Source organism: Abramis brama (assembly GCF_963993115.1).
Source record: "Abramis brama genome assembly, chromosome: 23".
Classification (NCBI taxonomy): domain Eukaryota; kingdom Metazoa; phylum Chordata; class Actinopteri; order Cypriniformes; family Leuciscidae; genus Abramis; species Abramis brama.
This window is the reverse complement of record NC_139985.1, coordinates 18386802-18405504: the sequence shown is the minus strand read 5'-3', so window position 1 is coordinate 18405504 and position 18703 is coordinate 18386802. Positions and strand designations below refer to the sequence as shown.

Genomic DNA, 18703 nt, shown 5'->3' with positions numbered 1-18703 from the left:
AATGAAATTAAGAAGTCAACATTAGCAGAAGACTATTAAATCATAAAATCAACACTGATATGCCAACTTCCAAATTTAATTTTCACGATCTCCAATTTTTACAAATTTGCTCTGTAGCCTTCACAATTTACTGCTATAAAATATGACAAACAGTGAAATAAATTGTAACAGTGTGACTTCATCAAGCTTATAAGATTGACTAGTTATACATTTAAGAAAAGCACATAGAACCTGTTAAAAAAAACAGGTGTGTTAGAGCAGGGTTGTTAAACTCTGGGTTGATTAAGGAGCTGAGTTTGACACCTACTCTTATTCTTCGAGAAATAACTCATTTTTAATGTGACAAATGATGTGACAAACCATTGTTCAGTTGCGACAATCATTACACATTTTGTGTCGTTTGAATGAGTTATCACTTCTGACACTTTGCAGTAAGTTGCTGATGGTCATCTTAGCAGAATGAAAAGCAAAAAATATTATTGCAACAGAAAGTGAGCAAAGAATGCTTGCTTTAGTCAGAGCTGTAAGGCTCTGAAATCAGTGTTCTGCAGAAACTCTAAAGTTATATTCAAAGATGCTGACAACTGCATGTAAGGCTGTAAAAACTGGAACAGAGGGCGACTCTCTGAGAGAACAAAGGAAATTAACATTTGAACTCTCTCTTGTGAAACTTGCACCATCATTCGAGACGCAAGTCTCACCTAAGCAATCCTAATCTACATCTTTTTCCCTTGACCCCCCCATTCCCGCGTTCCCTCTTTCTATCATGCTGAGATCACCTGAAATTTACCCAAAAATCTATATGGTTTAATGCGAATAATTATTATACAGTATTACACGTTTGGTATAATTTGAAATGTCTCAGTGCGACTGGTACAAAGGTCTCATTCATTCCCTCATTCATTCTCTTCTCTTTTTCCAGAACATTTGATGTTTTGCATTGATTTATATTTGAACAGATTATGTAATTGGCATGATACTTATACCTGACATAATAAATTGTAAACATTTGATTTTATTCTAACGGACTCGGACATTATTTTCAGTAAAGAGTTAAAAAGAATAGTCAAACATCTGCTCACATTTAATGATGCACAGATATCATTAAAACCTTTTCATTTATGGAGTCAGATGAAATAACGAGAAAATACATATGAGAAAATGTGTTTCATTTAATCAAATTACTTTGCTTCGAGGAGAGACAGTAGCACGCAAAAACCTTCACCCGCTGACCGGATGCCTCCATTGGGCCGATCGAGTCGGGCTTACTGCACAATGAATCTCTTACTTACATTGTGTCTGTGGCAGACGTTCTGGATAAGCTCAAGCATGTAAATCCAAGAGCCATGCAAAACAGTACAAAGACTTTGTCCCACAGCTCTTAAAGATGACTGTTCTATACCATTAGGAGGACTTCATGAATTAGCTGAGAATGAAGGTTTGACACATATGTTCAGTGGAAGCTTGTTGAACAGAAGACAAAGGGACATCAAGGATCTGGTAGACCTACAGATGAGGCAGGATAACTGCTTCCGAGTTTGATGTGGTATATACCCAGAGTCAGCAAAGTTTAAAACTGCAGCCAACAAGGAATAATTCATTTATTTTAAGTTTAAAAGTTATCTTTCAGTAAAGGATGGGAATGATGAAACTATTGAAATATAATATATTTATGCACCCACTTACTCTGTGTTTTATTAAATATTTCCAGGTGGGGCATTCAGCAGGAGACCGAGGCAAATGAGGCAAGACAATGTCATCAAAACACCACAATTTTGATGAACCTGCACTGGACTTTGTTTGTGAAGACATGAGCAATAGAAGTTCAATATGTACTGGTGTGAAATCTTGGCTAAATTACCAGAATGCAAACTTTAAATCTGCAGTATTGCAGTTGAAGGGGGTGGATTAGAATCCACTGCTGCTTCAATGTATATGTAATGAGTAATTATAATCAAGGTATTAATCAATATTTTTCCTTCTAAATATCACATGGGTTGAATGACTTCTCTGGAGATTTTAGTTTGTTATTGAAGTTACCAGTGTGATTACTGAAATGTTCTTTTCATGTATTCTTTTTAATGTCTGTATTTGATGTCTGAATGCAGTAACATTGCTTGTCTATTTATCCCAGCTTCCAGAAATGAAATAGGGACTGGTTTTGTGTTTGAGAAAGGTCTTCAACATGTTAAAACATATAGGGGTCATTGAAGTCTATAGTTTAAGGGACCATTTCTCAGTTAAAGCCTTATTTTCCATTTAGACTAAAGTGTCCTATATCCTTGAGAAAAAAGAACTTATCTTGATGTTTTGAGACGAGACTCCTGTTTATAGTTAGAGCCTGGCCAAATCCAACCTTGAGAAAGCTGTGTGTCGGTGTGTGTGTGTTAGTCTTCTTTGTTACAGGTTAAGGAATCAGTGGCATTGTTGGAGATTGACTGAGTTGTTGTTCGAGACATGCAGGCACCCAGCAACCCAAATCTGAGAACTAGAAGGTCACGACGTGTCAATGACGTAGTTTAGACCTTGGAAATGGTGTAACTGCTGTGATCTTTGTAACCGTAAGTGGGGCAGCCTACGAACTCCTGTGTGAGTCTTGAAGCTGACTTCTGCTGATTAAACTGCAAACTATCTTCAGTAAAACTTTTATTCAATTTTTTATAATTCTGACTCCGGGTCTTCTTTCAAACATCTGGTCCATGGGTCCTAAACTGTTAACCCCTAACACAGTCAAGTAGATAGTATATTTTAACATTTCGGTTGAATTATATGTTGAACTGTTTTCAAACAAGATGACAGTTGCAGTGCCCGTTCAAATTTTGCATGCTCAAAGTCTAGTCTGACCGCTAGGGGTGCGCCAAAATATCGATATGGCGATATCTCGCGATATTTTCTCCCGCGATCGATTCTCGATGCGCTCTTGCCAAGTATCGATCTTAAAAGCCGTTAGGGCGGGCGTATACGGTGCGAGTTCGCTGTATGGTTGCCACTGAGGTATAGCCCCATCGACGTGGTTGTGTATGATTTGGCAATAGGGGACAGCTGGTGGAAAAACATGTTTAAATATTATCGGGAGGTGCTTGTAACGTGCTCGGCTCCGCTTGTAATTCCTCTCACACGCTGCGAGCCGCGACCACGCGAGCATCGATTCCACTCGATTTCTCCCGAGTGAAAAAAATCATCTGCAGCAAAACAAAAATAGTGTCTGTGACTGTTTTGTTGCAACTGATAAGACAAGTTGTTTTTGTTATTGTGTTTCATCCAAAAAAATAAATGGAGATTCATTTTCCTTATTAAAAAAAATCTTTTTATTTCTTAAAACATGATATATTGTGAGTTATTACTGATGATATATCGATTATCGCCATATCGTGATATTATCGGTATCGTGAACAATGTATCGCGTATCGTATCGTATCAATGTCGCGTATCGTATCATATCGTGAAGTACCCAGTGATTCCCAGCCCTACTGACCGCTGCATTATTAAGACCAAGATTATTATGTTTTTCCAAGTGTGTTCCCAGAATTGTTGGGAAAACGGTTTACACGAAATGTAGTGCTGAATAATTAGCACATCTAAACAACTTTGATGGTGTAAAAACTAGTGAAATAGTCAAAACTGTAGAAGAAATGTCTCTGCACACCATAATGCGGAGTAACATTTTTTATTTGACAAGCTTGCTTTACAAATATCAATCTCAGTCTTCATCAGAGCATCACAGGGATGCCATTTGCCAATCACACAAAAAATGCAAAACTATTATACACATAATTAATGTGAAATAACAAGAATATTTACAAAATGTACATTTTCCACTGTCTAATACTGATGAAATAAGTAACCTACTACATTCGGCAAGGTGTCTCAAACTACAGCATTGACGTCTGCTTACAAATCAGGTGAAATGCAGTCAATTTCTTCCCACTAAGAAAAAATTGTGATTAAGCTAACATAAAAAAAGTAAATCTGACACATGTTGTGTTCTAAATGTGACTCAAACTCACAGCACAGGATGGAGTTTGTGTGAAATGGCATTTACTGCGAGTCGCTGCAATGACAGTTTTACAATTTTACGATTAAAAAAAGCAACTAGCGTTTTTTTTAACGCTAACTAAGGCCTTAATTTTACATTAAGGAATTAAAGGCTCCTTGGACATGTATCCAACGTCGAAGAATTCTTGATACCGTTGACTGATGAATCCTGAAGAGCTGACCTAAGAATTCCTCAGACAGTTTGAGGTGCAGCTTCATCAGAGTAAGAAGAAGTTCCTGAGTAGGCTTGAGCGACTGTTTTGCACTAATAGGAACAACTGATGACACAGAACTGAACAATAGCATGAAAGCATGTAAATTAGGTAGTCCTGTGAAAATTTTAATTTTGCTGTCATCAAAATGTGACGGATCAAGAGAATGAAGTTTTAAGTCACTTTCTAATCCGTAAACTTTTTCTCTCAGTAATTGGCATTCAGTGTTTAAAGATTTGAGCTGTTCATGTAAAGAGGAGATGTCCCTGTGTGTTTCATCCGTCTGGACCTCAGTGCCTTGGACTTCAACCGCCTGGACCTCAGTGCCTTGGATTTCAACCGTCTGTAGCTCTTTCTTTAAAGCAGAACTTTGATGCAGGTTCATAAGAGCTGTTGCAGCTAGCTCTTTACTTGTGTTGGCACTGACAAATCTTTTCACAGAAACTTCTCGAAATCGTTGATATCTCTCCAGGTTGTTGACCGCCCGAATTCGATCAGCGATGGGTGTGAAACTGAATAAACTTGGCACATAGTCAGGGTGTAGAGGATCATCACTCTTTTTTCCTGAAAGAAACAAAAAATGCTTTACTAGTAACAACATCTGGACTAAATTTCTCGCTAGGTGACTAAATAATCTCTATTGTTAGTCACTGGCTAATAAATTGTTAGATTTTATTCGCCACACTGTAAAAAAAAAAGAATTGCTGCTTTAAATTTTTAAGTACAATCAACTTGGATGTTTAAGTTGAAATGACATAAACATCCAAGTTGATTGTACTTAAAAATTGAAGGCAGCAATTTTTTTTTTACAGTGTGGCGAATACAATCTAACCATTTATTGAAAATTATATAATCAATAAGTTATGGCATGTTTTGCATTGCTTAACTTATTTTGATGAGCCAAAGCAATGCAAAAACATGTCATAACTTATTGATCATATAATTTTTTACAGTGCAGTGTTCGAGTTACAGGCAACGACTAAGTTTAGCACATATATTTTCACTCACCTAAACTTGAACACACTGAGCTTTTGTGACTTTCACTGTCTGTGTCTTTCCAGCAAGCGCATTACCTATATTAATATCAACAGATGCGCTGAGTATTTGACGCATAAACTCTAGTGTGTAGACGTCCGACTCACCGTCGCTTGTCTGTGTGTGCTCTGTGTTTCTCTCACATGCAAAGAGAGAGAATTGACATGTTACATGTAAATCATTTTTTTAAATTTTTTTTTTTGACTAATCAGAAGCCACTGATGGTGTTCTGAAATATTCAGTGTCTGAGATATTAGGTGGAACTGGGCAGCGCATACAAGAATAATCATGAGTTTCCTGTTTTGTGTTAAAGTGAAAATATTAGTGAGTGCTCTCTGGACCACAGAAACTTTCAAAAAGGTAATTACATCAGTGTCGAACAAAGTTAAGAATATATAATTGTTTATCTATGCACATAATTGTATAAATTATGTTGTGTGTTATGTTTATTTAAAGATTAGGATATGCTAAAGGTAAATGGGCCAACAGCTGTTATACAAACTTATAACAAACATTTAATAGTGAAATTACAGCAGGGTTACTTATTTTAATTGACCGACACACATTTGATAGTTTCATCATAGATGTTCTAGTGACTCCTATCCACTAAATATCTCGTTTTGGAGAAAAAAGATTGGGAATGTTTACACCATTCATGCGTGTGAAAAACTTAAAACACTTCGCTTTGTGATTAAAAGCCTTTTGGAATAGATTAAATGAGCAAGAAATTAAGGACTGGCAAAAAATAATCATAAACATAAAATGAATTTACTCATTTCATAAAATTAAAATAGAATTGAAAAAGGAAACCAAAATTAACATTAACATTTACTTCGTCGTAATTTCAAAATAAAGCTCACTACAAAATTAATAGTAATAGTATAGTTTAATAGTAAACACGTCGATGATTATTGGAGAGAATGTCAGTTCATAAAGGGGAAAACCCAAACAGTTCTGACACCAGCAAACATTGACTAAATGAACAAACTGACATCAATGGGTGCCGATCTATATTTTCGGACTAGGGTGAAGCAAGCCAGCAGGTTAAATTAAAATATCAGGGAGGTGTAGTTAAATGTTGAATCTCATGGGGGACTTAAACAGAATATTTTACGCCTAAGTGGTTCGGCTGACAAAAACCGTCGGGAACTCCTGATCCCAAAATTCACCATACCTGACACAAAATGGCAACTGCAAATCCACGTTTCGCTGCCTGGATTCCAGTTGTTTCTGCAAAGTGCATCGATCCATTTGGTTCTCTTTTCTTTTGCTTTCGGCAGTCTATAAAAAGATAGATTCGATTTCTTGTCGAATCTGTTTTTACAGTCAATCGCAGAACAGCTCTTTCCCATTTTTGTGTTTTTTTTTCTGCTTTCAAGCTGAACACAGTGACAGCACTGCCACCATAGACTGCCACTCAGTGGGTTAAGCAACCACAGTTACTTCCGCTTATGACGTCAAGTGCAGCAGAGCCATCAGGTACGGTGGCCGAGAGAACTCAACGCACTGCAGAAAACGCATGCATATAGAGAGGACACCAGCAAATAGGGCTGTCTACACGACACCGTTTTCAACTAAAAACGGAAGACTTTTTGTGCGTTTTGGCCGTTCATTTACACGACAACAGTGTTTTGGCATATCTCCGTGTAAAGTACAAAATCGAATCTGCGAAAACGGTGACGTCACATGGGGGGGTGGGGGGAGATTTATGGCAAGCCATTTTAACATTTAAAAGCTAGACTGGATATGTGTTGCAGATATCTGTAATTCAGTTTTGCCTAGTCAAAAAGAACATTTCAGATATCCACAACTACATTCTTCCTATCCATAATTGTCATTTCAGATATCCACAAAGACATTCTTCCTAGGACAAATGACGTCACTTTTGCCATTCATTTGTATGGGGTTTATCATTACAGATATCTACAATTCAGTTGCAGATATCCACTATGTGAATTACGGATATCTGCAACTGAATTGTAGATATCTGTAATTCTAGTTTGAGATATCTTCAATTTGATTCTGACTAGTCATTACTCCAGTTCAAGATATCTTTAATTCACCTCAATTCAAGATATCTACATGTTCCTTTTCAGATATCTTAAATTAAGTTTTGACTAGGCGAAATGACGTTGTAGATATCTGTAACTGGAGTTGTGACTAGTCAAAATGATTATTTATATATATTTATATATATTATTTATATATATATAAATAATTAGTGCATCACCATTATGCAGGCAGAAATTTTCAATTATTGATATTAATTTATTAATAATATTGATATAAATTATATAGTCTCAATCTATATTCCGTTAACTCTATATTGGCCAGCTCTAGTGTGCAACCTAGCAAAAGTGAATGACTGTAATTAGTTAAAAATGATTGTCAACAATGCTTTTCTTGAGCAATAATTTTTTTCTTTTTCTTATTTGGCAGACGCAGTGATGACCAACTTTCCCTCGGCGACTGAATGGGAAATAAAAAATGTAATTTCTGGTCATTTTAAACAAGCACCAGGGAGAGCAGGGGGTGGTGGTTATGGATATAAAGCTAACAATTAATTCTTAAAAATTTTAGTATCTTAAGTTGTTTTACATATTTTCCAATATTTTATTTGTTTATTTTTATGTTTGAATGTTGTCTAAGTTGTTAATATAATTGTTCTAAATAAATCCTTTATATTCAATTAGTTTGGATGGATTTTCATTTATGAGAACCTTTTTTCAACATCCCTTACATATTTGAATGAAAAGAATCCTTATGCCTCATTTTGTTGTCTATTACATGTATATGTAGTGTAATTGATGACTAGTCTATTCTTGGGCTATGGTTAGACATCTATTAGATTTTCACTGACAGCCCAAAATCAGCCTTGTTTTAGCCTAGACCCATATTGCCTGTCTATTAGACATATATATGTAGTCGTTTAATAGCTGTCTAATTGATGACTAGTCTATTCTTGGGCTATGGTTAGACGTCTATTAGACGTATAAATATAGTCATTCAATAGCTGTCTAATTGTCTATTCTTGGGCTATGGTTAGACGTCTATTAGACGTATATATGTAGTCATTCAATGGCTGTCTATTCTTGGGCTATGTTTAGACGTCTATTAGATTTTCACTGACAGCCCAAAATTAGCCTCGTTTTAGCCTAGACGTCTGGGCTGTGTTTTGATGGCTATTAGACGTCTATTAGATGCAAAATTGCTTGCTGGGCTCTTTCACGCATAAATCTTACGGCAACAATAACCTTTTAAGCATGATCATAAACATAGTATTGCAACATTTTTTTTTTTTTTTTTTTTGTATATAAAAATTATTTTCTGGTGTTTTTTTCGATTACAGCCAACGCCATGACTGCTTCTTTCTTCTTCCATTCATAGAAATAAGGAAATGAACCCACTTCTTCTTTGAACATGGCGGGGAGGGGAAATGGATATCTAAAATAGAGCAATGTCATGCACAATAATTTGCACTAGTCATAATGACGTTTGAGATATCTTTAACTTTCATTCTGCCTAGTCAAAACTGAATTACAGATATCTGCAATTGTCATTTAAGATGTGTGACGAGTTGAATGTCATTCAATGACATATCTCTATCTGTCGATTCGACTAGTCACAATTACGTTACAGATATCTTGAATGACAATTCCAACTATCCAAAATGTAATTACGACTAGTCAGAAAGACATTGTTGATATCTACAATGTTAATTCCGGATAGTCAAAATTAGCTTTTAAATGTTAAAATGGCTTGCCATAGTGATTAACATTCTATGACTGCACTGTAGTGAAATAATCTAATGCGTATGTGCGTAGGTGCGTAGTCTTTCTTTACAAAGTGCAAGTGGCATGGCCAACCAGACTTCTCTAGAGCTTAGATTCTCTGCCCGAGCCCGAACTTGACCCGACCCGGGGCCGGGCCCTTGATCAAGCATTTGTGTTACAAAATGCAACACGTCGCATGTCATGGGCAGCATCTCCTTCACTCGCACACATCACACCGGGGCCTGAGGCTTTAAAAATATTTATTTTGTTTAAAAAATATCCTATATTCTAAAACATTGTGAATTATATTAGAGTAGGCTAGTAGGCCTACTCCTCCTAGGCCATCCAAAGTTCATTCTTGTTCATTTTCGGTGTTCATCATTGTTAACGTTTTTATTTTATTTTTGTTTTTATGTTTCTTCATTCGGATCCATTTGCGATCCATTCCATTCTGAATCAACAAACAATGCAGTTTACATGCTTCATCCTTGTTGAATTATTCATTAAAATAATAATTCATAAATGCACGCACAATTATCCGTGAACTTGATAAATGTTGCAGATGTGTTTTTCTATGCACAAACAAATGCCTTTCAACTTATGTGTGCAAAATTCAGAATTAAATAATGTGCAGCAATTTGTACAAATAGAGAGTCTGTAGGCCTACTACATGTTATAGCCATTAAATAAGTGCATTTAGTTTTATATTTGTTTAAATATTATAATGTTATTTTTTTCCCATCTATGTTGATTATGAAAAGTGAACAGCATGAGTAAGATAGGATGCGCAATATATCGGGAGACATGGAGTGGGTCAGACATGATTTTGACCACTTCATTAAGTTTTGTTTTGCCTTTCTTTAAAGTGAATTTCGTTTTGTATAATTGTATCTTAATTTTGATCCATTTTTCATCAACCAATTGACTGGATTTAATAAATAAGAATATAGAATATAATCATGACATGGAGGCGCAGGTGCACCATGGTCACTTGCACGTGAACTGGAGCGCATCTCATAAATTAACCGAAACTCAGAGTATGCCTCACAGACATGAGAAATAAATCTAAAGAAAGCTTGAAATGTCTTTAAACGAAACAATTCAAAACGAAAAGAAATATTCTACTCTCTGATTATGTAATCCATGATGTGCATTTCTCTCTTTAGGCACGTTCATGGAGATGGCGATCGTCAACTTCATCTTTGCAGCCGACACTGACAAAAAACACTAGTTTATTAATAAAAATCAATTAAAATAATTGAATATTAAATATTAAGTGGCCAATTTTAGTAATAGTATTTATATAGGCTATAATATATCTAGCACCCCCTCAGCACCTGATTCTCTGGCGCCGCCCCTGGTTATAACGGCCCACGTATTAAAAAAATGGTTGGGTTTATATCGGGCTCGGGCTCATGTTAATGTGACACAACGAGCACGGGCTTGGGTAGTTGTTTTTGACAGATCTGTGTGAACGGGGATAACGTTGTCATCTGTACAAAGAAAAAAACTTTCTGTTTTCAGCACATAGCCTAGGCCTAGTTGTCGTTTAAACGTACCCTCAGAAAACATCTTCATTTGACAACACGTGCTGCAAATAATCACAATGCATCTGATGTTTTAAAAAAATCACCTTTCAGGTCATAGACAAAATAGTCATCTCCTATGAATATTGGATGTCTTCAGTTCATTAAGCAAACAATAAATGAATTTACTATCAATAACATTTGTGTTCATTTAGTTAAAATGACATCGAAATTACATTTGTGATAGGCCTACAGTATGAAAAAAATATAGGCTAATGCATTGGTGTGAATTTATCTAACAGGTAGCGAGACAGAACAATAGAGTAATAGAGTATAATAATAAAGACTGGACTGGGTAACTTAAGGTTTGATCAATAAGGGCTTTATATTGTGTTCAGCTGTTGTTGCTGCTGTTTATTAGATTCCCATAAAATAAACTGTACACACAAAAGACTGGGTCTCGCTGTATCGCTCAGGCTGCACTGCAGTGTCTATTCACAGGCGCGATCCCACTACTGATCGGCACGGGGACTTTGACCTGCTCCGTCTCCGACCTGGGCCGGTTCACCCCTCCTTAGACGACCTGGTGGTCCCGGGCTCCCCCAGGAGCACCATATCAATACCGAACATAGTGCGGACACCCGATCGACATAGTCCACTGCAGTCCAGAACCCCTGAGCTCAAGCGATCCTCCAGCCTCAGCCTCCCAGTATCTTGGATTACAGGCGCGCGCCACTGCACCCGGCGAGAGCTGCGAGAATCAGCGCTGATACTGAATCTAGTGGCTCACAGCGACATCTAGTGTATGAAAACACAATACTACAGAACAATTAGGCAGGGTGAAAGTATTTTAGTATGTCTTTGGTAGCTTTATTGCTAAAGGTAAGTGGTATTTTTTTTCTTTTCTTTTTTACATTTGCTTGCCTAGCATTTTTATCTTAGTTAATTTTAATAGCCTACCTGTTTTTTTTAGGGTTTTTTTTAATAGTTTTTACATGTTTTTTTTTATGAACACAACATGTTCCCATACCATTTACCTGTTAGAATGGTTCATGGCTTGTAATGCTTTAACAAAGACTTTTGTGAATTTTGTGGTATGGTTAAGATCAGTGTGGCACAAGTTTGTGTTTACAACTTAGGACTGAATTCACTCCTTGGCTACTCAGAAAATATAGAACACTCAGAGATGTTACCCAAATGCTCAGAATTATGCAGAGCACACATCCAACAACCAATCAGAAACAAGACTTACAGTAAGTGAAAGTGTGTCCTGGATTACCTTCTGAAGTCAAGTTGGTCTTGGCATCCTTATTGGCTGAAGATCTTGTGAGTTTAGAAACAATAAACTTCAGACAGTTTTGATTATGGGTTCCCTAGATGAAATAAACTCACTATACTAAGACATCATGAACTTAAAGGGATAGTTTCATTTTCAAAAAATAAAAATTCTGTCATCATTACTCACCCTCAATTTGTTTCAAACCTGTATGCATTTCTTTCTTCTGCTGAACACAAAGGAAGGTATTTTGAAGAATGTGGGTAACCAAGCAGTTGACAGACCCCATTTATTTCCATAGAATGAAAAAGAAAATACTATGGAGCAATTTGTCTGTTTAATTTGCCTGTTTGATACACCTTGTTTGTGTCATGTTTTATACAGAAGTCTGATTATCACCCAAATTAAAAGTTAATCATATACGCCAAAGTTAGCAATTACCTTAATGACTGCCCTGTAGCACTCACACCCATGATGTGCTTTTAGCTTGTCATGACCAACATCATTGCCACTGTCCCACCCACACTGGACCCCTACAGTTTAGATTCAACACTGCAGATGCCATATCACATGTAGGCTATGTCATCTTCAGCCTGTTCACTCTGGACAATAAAGACACTTACATCAGAATGCTTTTCACTGACTTTCATCACAATAGTAAACTCACCAGGAAACTCTCCATACTTGGACATAGAATTCACACAAAAAAATTGTGTCTAATCACAAGCCCCCGTTGCTAATTTCAAAACGTCATTTTAGAGCTAGTAGTAATGGAGGTTTGAGCCACTGTTCTGACTAATGCAGTTATTAAAGAGAGAGAGAGAGAGAGAGAGAGAGAGAGAGAGAGAGATTGTTTAATTGTTGTGAAAACAATATTATTTTATTTATTTCTTTATTAATTCATTCGTTTTAATTCATTCGTTAATTTTTTTTTTTTCTCTATTATTGACAGGCTAGCCTAATAAATGAAACACAAAGCCCTTTTAACAACAAGTGGGCCTATCAATATTTATTTATTTGTTATATTATCTGCAATAATAACGAAAACCCGTGCAGCAGGACTATCAATTTATATATTCAGTTTACTTTTCTATTGATTATAGATAGGACTATATACTTTATTTATTAAAATTATACTGCACGTTTCCACTGATTGTGAAGATAGTCATCGAAAATGGCAGATTGCGCATGCGGCTAGCCTATAGCCTACATGTTTTTTCTTGTTATGAATTGTATCCTACTTTCCGTTATTACAGTTAACTACGCTAAATTATATTCAAATGTAATGCGGCCAAGACCTGCCTTGAATTACTTTAGCCGTGCGTTTCCCTGAAAATAATCAGTTTCAGGCATTCAACCCCGTAGTAGCCTACAAATTGTTTGGATAAAACAATTAATGAATTTTGATATATTTTGTCATTGAATGCATTTAGTGTCAAGCATGAAAACTGTCTGAAGAGTTTTTAAGATGAAGAAGATGAGGATGAGGATGGACTGAAGACAGGATACAAACGTAAACGAGGTTTAAACAAAAAGGCAGACAGTGTTCAATCATAGCACTATTAGTCCAGTCATTTTGTGAAAAAAGGTTGAACAAATTGCAACAGAAGCAAACTCAACTGATTTTGTATCCTCAATATGTCCTGAGAAAAAAAAAAAAAAAGCCCCGAAGAATCTCATTAGGGGAAAGTTTCGAAAAAGACCCAAATATAGCCTATTCATAGGCCTATGCATTTTTTTCCCCACGTGAATAGGGTAAAACATGAAAATTACTGAGTTGATTACTTACATCAAGACAAACAAAAAATGTATTACAAGTTTTTTTTAAATTGTTTGTTAACATGGACAAATGGTGCATAATCTAATTAGGTAACACAGACCCAGCCCCAAACCCCATCTCTTAATAATTAATAAAGGCTGGTTTCTAAAGTACTTCTTCCTGCCTCTATGTATTAATGCTCATGGGTAGCCTAAATGGGTTCCATTCAGACCTTAACATTAAGTATTTTACTGTTATGTGTCAACAAGATTCAACAAGACATTTTCACCTGGCTAGACCCAATGTTTAGATCTGTTGTGGTATTTATGCAAATTAGCACATATGTAATTAGATTATGCACCGTTTGTCCAAACGGTGAGGTTTTTTTTAACAAACAATTAAAAAAAAACTTGTAGCCTAATACATTTTTTGTTTGTCTTGATGTAAGTAATCAACTCAGTAATTTTCATGGTGATATCTAAAGGTTAAAAATAGGCGTATGAATAGGCTATATTTGGGTCTTTTTCGAAACTTTCCCCTAATGGGATTCTTCGGGACTTTTTTTTTCCTTACTCAGGACATATTGAGGATACAAAATCAGTTGAGTTTGCTTCTGTTGCAATTTGTTCAAGGTTGACCCCCATTTTGGCTTAAAATGACTCGACTATATACACACGAAAAACAAATGACCAAGAGTGAATGTGAGGAATTAAAATACACATGGTGATGAACTAAATTATGAACAGCTGTGATGATTTATGTCTATGGAAACAGATGAGTGGCGGGAAACAAAGACAAAAAACACAAGTGTGAAAACAAAACTAAAAGTCTATGAAAACGAACCTAACTAACTAAAAGTGTAACAGAAGAAATTTACCGTTTGGGGAGATGCAGATGTTTTAGAGCACATTTTGTTTCTTTGTCTGTTTTTTGTGCTGTCTCAAACGTTTATATTTTCACATTTATCTGATTTTATAGTTTAGAAATATACAATGTATCACTAAACTGTGTTAATATCAAGTACAGACAATATACTGACTGTAGTTTCAACCAACTCACTATCAGGGTGTGTTAAAGCATCAATCAAATTTAGCTAATCTTTGATTTTAATCTGTAGGCTATAACCAGCACACAATAGATTAAATTAAAGACACTTCCTTAATCTAGACCTAAGGTAACAACCTACTGAGTGATCAATTATAATGTTCAAAACTATTATGAAAGTACACTCAGTCATAGCTTAATTCAAAACCAGACATGGGCGAGACTATAATTTTCTCTAATGTCACTTATGGAAACTGTCCATTTACATAGCCGAATAACAGCAGGTGCTTGACTAGGCAAGTCAGACATTTTAAAATCTCACGTTCAAGTGTTATCAACTCAATCATATATCAGAGAGCGTAAGGTGGGGTGAAACCATTTGACTTCACACTCAGTCAGCATATATGATTCAGATAGGTCTGTGATGATGAAGGGCATGGTCCCATGTTTATTTCACATATATAACTTTAAAGTGATTACTAGGGCAGAGTTCCACTTATTTGCTTAGCCCTACCAGCCACACTTGTGCACATCAAAGAAAGCTTTCGTTTTGGACTTTTCCCATGATACACCCACACCACTCCATAAATATGAAAATATTGTCTTATTTTTTGATAATGAATATTTACTATTGCAATGGCTTACAGAATGAATAAAATGCAACATGGATGGTTAGCAATAACAAAACCTACAGAATGCTGCATGGTGAACTGAAGTTGTGTTCACAGTTGTATTTGCTGTGAAATATGTGCATTTGACCATTTCTTAACAAAATCTGTGATTCTCTCAGTGAAACCTATTGCGGCATCCAAGAATGTAGTTGAAATTTCAATCTCATGGCATTTTATAACTATTTTATGTTTTGGCAAATTTGTGGTCAAACCTCAAATCTCATTTGTCTTCATCTCATGTGTAAGTTTTGTACAATTTGCTTATGCCTACGACTCATTGATACAAATTCATATGAAATTTCCACCTCATACACTGTAAAAAATTATTGTTGGTTTAACTTTAACAAAATAAAGTTGCCTTACAATTTTAAGTTAATATTTGAGTTAATACAATAAAGGAGATTGGTTTGATCAACAGAAACTCAAAATATTATGTTATCTGAACCACATAAATTATCTAAGTTACAATTACAATGCATTTTTCTCTGAGAGATGTTTTAATCTCTTTTATATCACACTGCAAAGAAACTGGCCAACCAATTTTGGTCACATGCCCAGAGTCGCTGCTGTTACATAAAACTACGACTTGGTGGCACTCATGAACAGACCAACAAATTTACTAAGTGACAGTGAAAAGCAGATATTTTAACATTTCCATTCTAACTTTGACAGTACAGTAGCCCTATAGTTTTAGCGGGACAAACCATTTGCTTATAGTATAAAGCAAACTGTGAGAAAAAGACAGGTGTGGAAGAATTTCATAGATCAAGATTTGTGTCACAAATTCACCATCCTTGCATAACCTTAAATTGCATGACCTCTTTTTTCAGCTCTTAATTGACAAAGGGCGTTAAACTGGCACAAATCACTTTCACACACACCCTGCCTCCTTCTCCCATCGACAAAGTGCAGGACCCGCCCTGGGTTTCCATCTCTATAAGAGGTCAGAGCCAGGCTCAAAGGTGCAATCCTCACCAGGACAATCTACCGGTTTCCTTCAGCGTCCTCTCTGGGTTCATCTCATCTCTGCATTCATCCACCATGTCGTGCTCTCTCCTTTCATCATCCTGCGGTCCCAAGACCATGACCTCAAAATCCATAGTTACTCCAATTAGCTATGGTACAATCATTGCCTGTACACCTAAAGCCTACAGTGTGTGTGGCTATGATTTTGGAAGAAACCCTCGCATCTCTTCCTCCTGTTATCGCAGCGTTGGTTGCTACCCAGATCTGCGTTGCAAAATTGGTGGAGGACTTGGTGGTTATGGCAGACTGAACAATGGAGGATTGGGAGTCATGTTTGGGAACTGTGACTACATGCAGCTGAATGAGAAGGCCACCATGCAGAGCCTGAACGACCGTCTGGCGTCCTACCTGGAGAAGGTGCGCTGTCTGGAGGCTGCCAATGCCACTCTGGAGAGGCAGATCCGCGAGTACTATGAGAAGAAGGGGCCGATCTGCCAGAGGGACTACAGCGCCTACTGGAACACCATCAATTGCCTGAAGGAAAAGGTACACGTGTACTTTCATAAGGGATGAAATGATGAAAAACTTAAGTATGCTCTACATTAATATATTTTTATATCAATGTTCTACATTGATAGATTCGAGATGCTACCATCCACAATGCCAACATACTCCTGCAGATCGACAACTCTAACCTGGCTGCTGATGACTTCAGGATGAAGTGAGTTCTCTTAAATAATATTCATCTGTAACCAATTTGGTAGCTTCAGCATCTTAACAGATTGTATTGGCCAAACATGATTGGTGAGTTTATTCCCCATCCTGCCACTCCACCAATTAGATATGAGCATGAGTTAGCAGTGCGGCAGTCTGTGGTGGCTGACATCGCCAACATGCGTCGCTTGCTGGACCAGATGACCCTGGCAAAGGCCGACCTGGAGGCCCAGATTGAGACTCTGCTGCAAGATCTAGCGTGTTTGAAGAAGAACTATAAGGAGGTCAGTTTGCCTGTAGCAGATTAAACTGTGAGTGGTCTTGACAGCTTGAGTCATGAGCAATGTAAGGTGGGCTTAGAAAGAACTTTAGGAGCCATGTGTAAATGATATAGTCAAGACCTGATGCAGGAGTCATGTGTGGTTACAGGATGTGGAAGCACTACTGTGTCAGTTGACAAACACAAAAGTGTGTGTGGAAGTGGATGCTGCTCCTCAGCAAGACCTGAACAAGGTTTTGGACGAGATCCGTTGTCATTACGAGACCATCATTGACAAACACCGCAGAGAACAGGAGTGCTGGTTCAAAGAGAAGGTGAGACTTCAGCCTCTGTTTCTTTGATTCCTCTGGAGGTGAATCCAAATTTGCCATCATAGTGGCAGACATTTGATATTAAAACAGTAACAGTACAGTATGACAGTTTGCATTACAAATTATTATAGTTCTCATGTTGTGTGTGTTTCTTATTTTTAAGACGGCACAACTGTGCAAAGATGTGGCCTGCCACACAGAGTGCCTAGAAAACTCTAGGTCACAGATCTCAGATTTGCGGCGTACCTTGCAGTGTCTGGAGATCGAGCTACAGTCTCAGATCAGCATGGTGAGAAAATCATGTTTTACATGTGCATTAGCTAAACTAGCCTGAAAAATATAATTGCTTATGTGATTTGAGCTAGAATATCATGCATGACTGTTGAAATTTGAACAGATTTTAAAACACTGCATCATAAACTTGCCAATGTTGTAAATGTTTAAAGAGAAAAACTGGGTATCAACCACTGAGGATCACACACTCACAGACTTTTATGTCATTTTAGTTATATTTCGGGTCTGTTATGAATATGGCCCCCGAGTGAACTGGCATGCCTTAAAGAGACTTTGGTGAGATAGGAGGAGGAATTATCTAGAAATTGTCTAGTAATCCTTTATTCCTTCTGCCTCTTGTCTTTACACACACAGAAAGGAGCACTGGAGTGCTCACTGTTGGAAACAGAGGATAGCTACAGCGCTATGCTAGCAGGCTTTCAGAAGCATATCAACTCATTGGAGGCAGAGCTTTGTCAGGTGCGCTCTAGCATTGAGCAGCAGGGCAGAGACTATGCTGTACTGCTGGACATCAAGAGCCGTCTGGAGCAGGAGATCGCCACCTACAGGTGCCTCCTGGAAAATCAGGGCGTTCAGTAAGTTCATCTTTTTATTTCAAACAACTGAATAACACAAGGATGGGGAAATGGGTGTTACGTGATGTTTTCTTCTGAAAGGACTTCACTAATGGACTAATATTTTTCCCACTTACAGGACTCACGGACAGGGTAAATAAAATCTCTCTTATTTTGTGGCTGTGGGGGTGTTTTGGGTCAGCTTCAGATTGTATGTTGTTTATTAATCTCTTTTTATTTCTCTTTCAGGTGA

General features: G+C 37.0%; 2 protein-coding genes across 2 annotated transcripts; one reads left to right on the top strand and one right to left on the bottom strand.

Moving 5' to 3' along the window:
• Positions 1–3651: 3651 nt before the first annotated feature.
• On the bottom strand, positions 3652–6726 carry LOC311074511 (uncharacterized protein). The gene is made up of 2 exons (XM_084101203.1): positions 6457–6726; positions 3652–4811 (listed from the first exon to the last, which is right to left on the bottom strand). Exons 1-2 carry the CDS (start codon positions 6632–6634, stop codon positions 4129–4131), a joined length of 861 nt encoding a protein of 286 aa, XP_083957329.1. The 5' UTR covers positions 6635–6726; the 3' UTR covers positions 3652–4128.
• Positions 6727–16372: 9646 nt separating this feature from the next.
• On the top strand, positions 16373–18703 carry LOC311074596 (keratin, type I cytoskeletal 19-like; the record flags this gene model as incomplete). The annotated part of the gene is made up of 7 exons (XM_084101301.1): positions 16373–16843; positions 16936–17018; positions 17139–17295; positions 17441–17605; positions 17766–17891; positions 18251–18471; positions 18700–18703. 7 exons carry the CDS (start codon positions 16373–16375, stop codon positions 18701–18703), a joined length of 1227 nt encoding a protein of 408 aa, XP_083957427.1.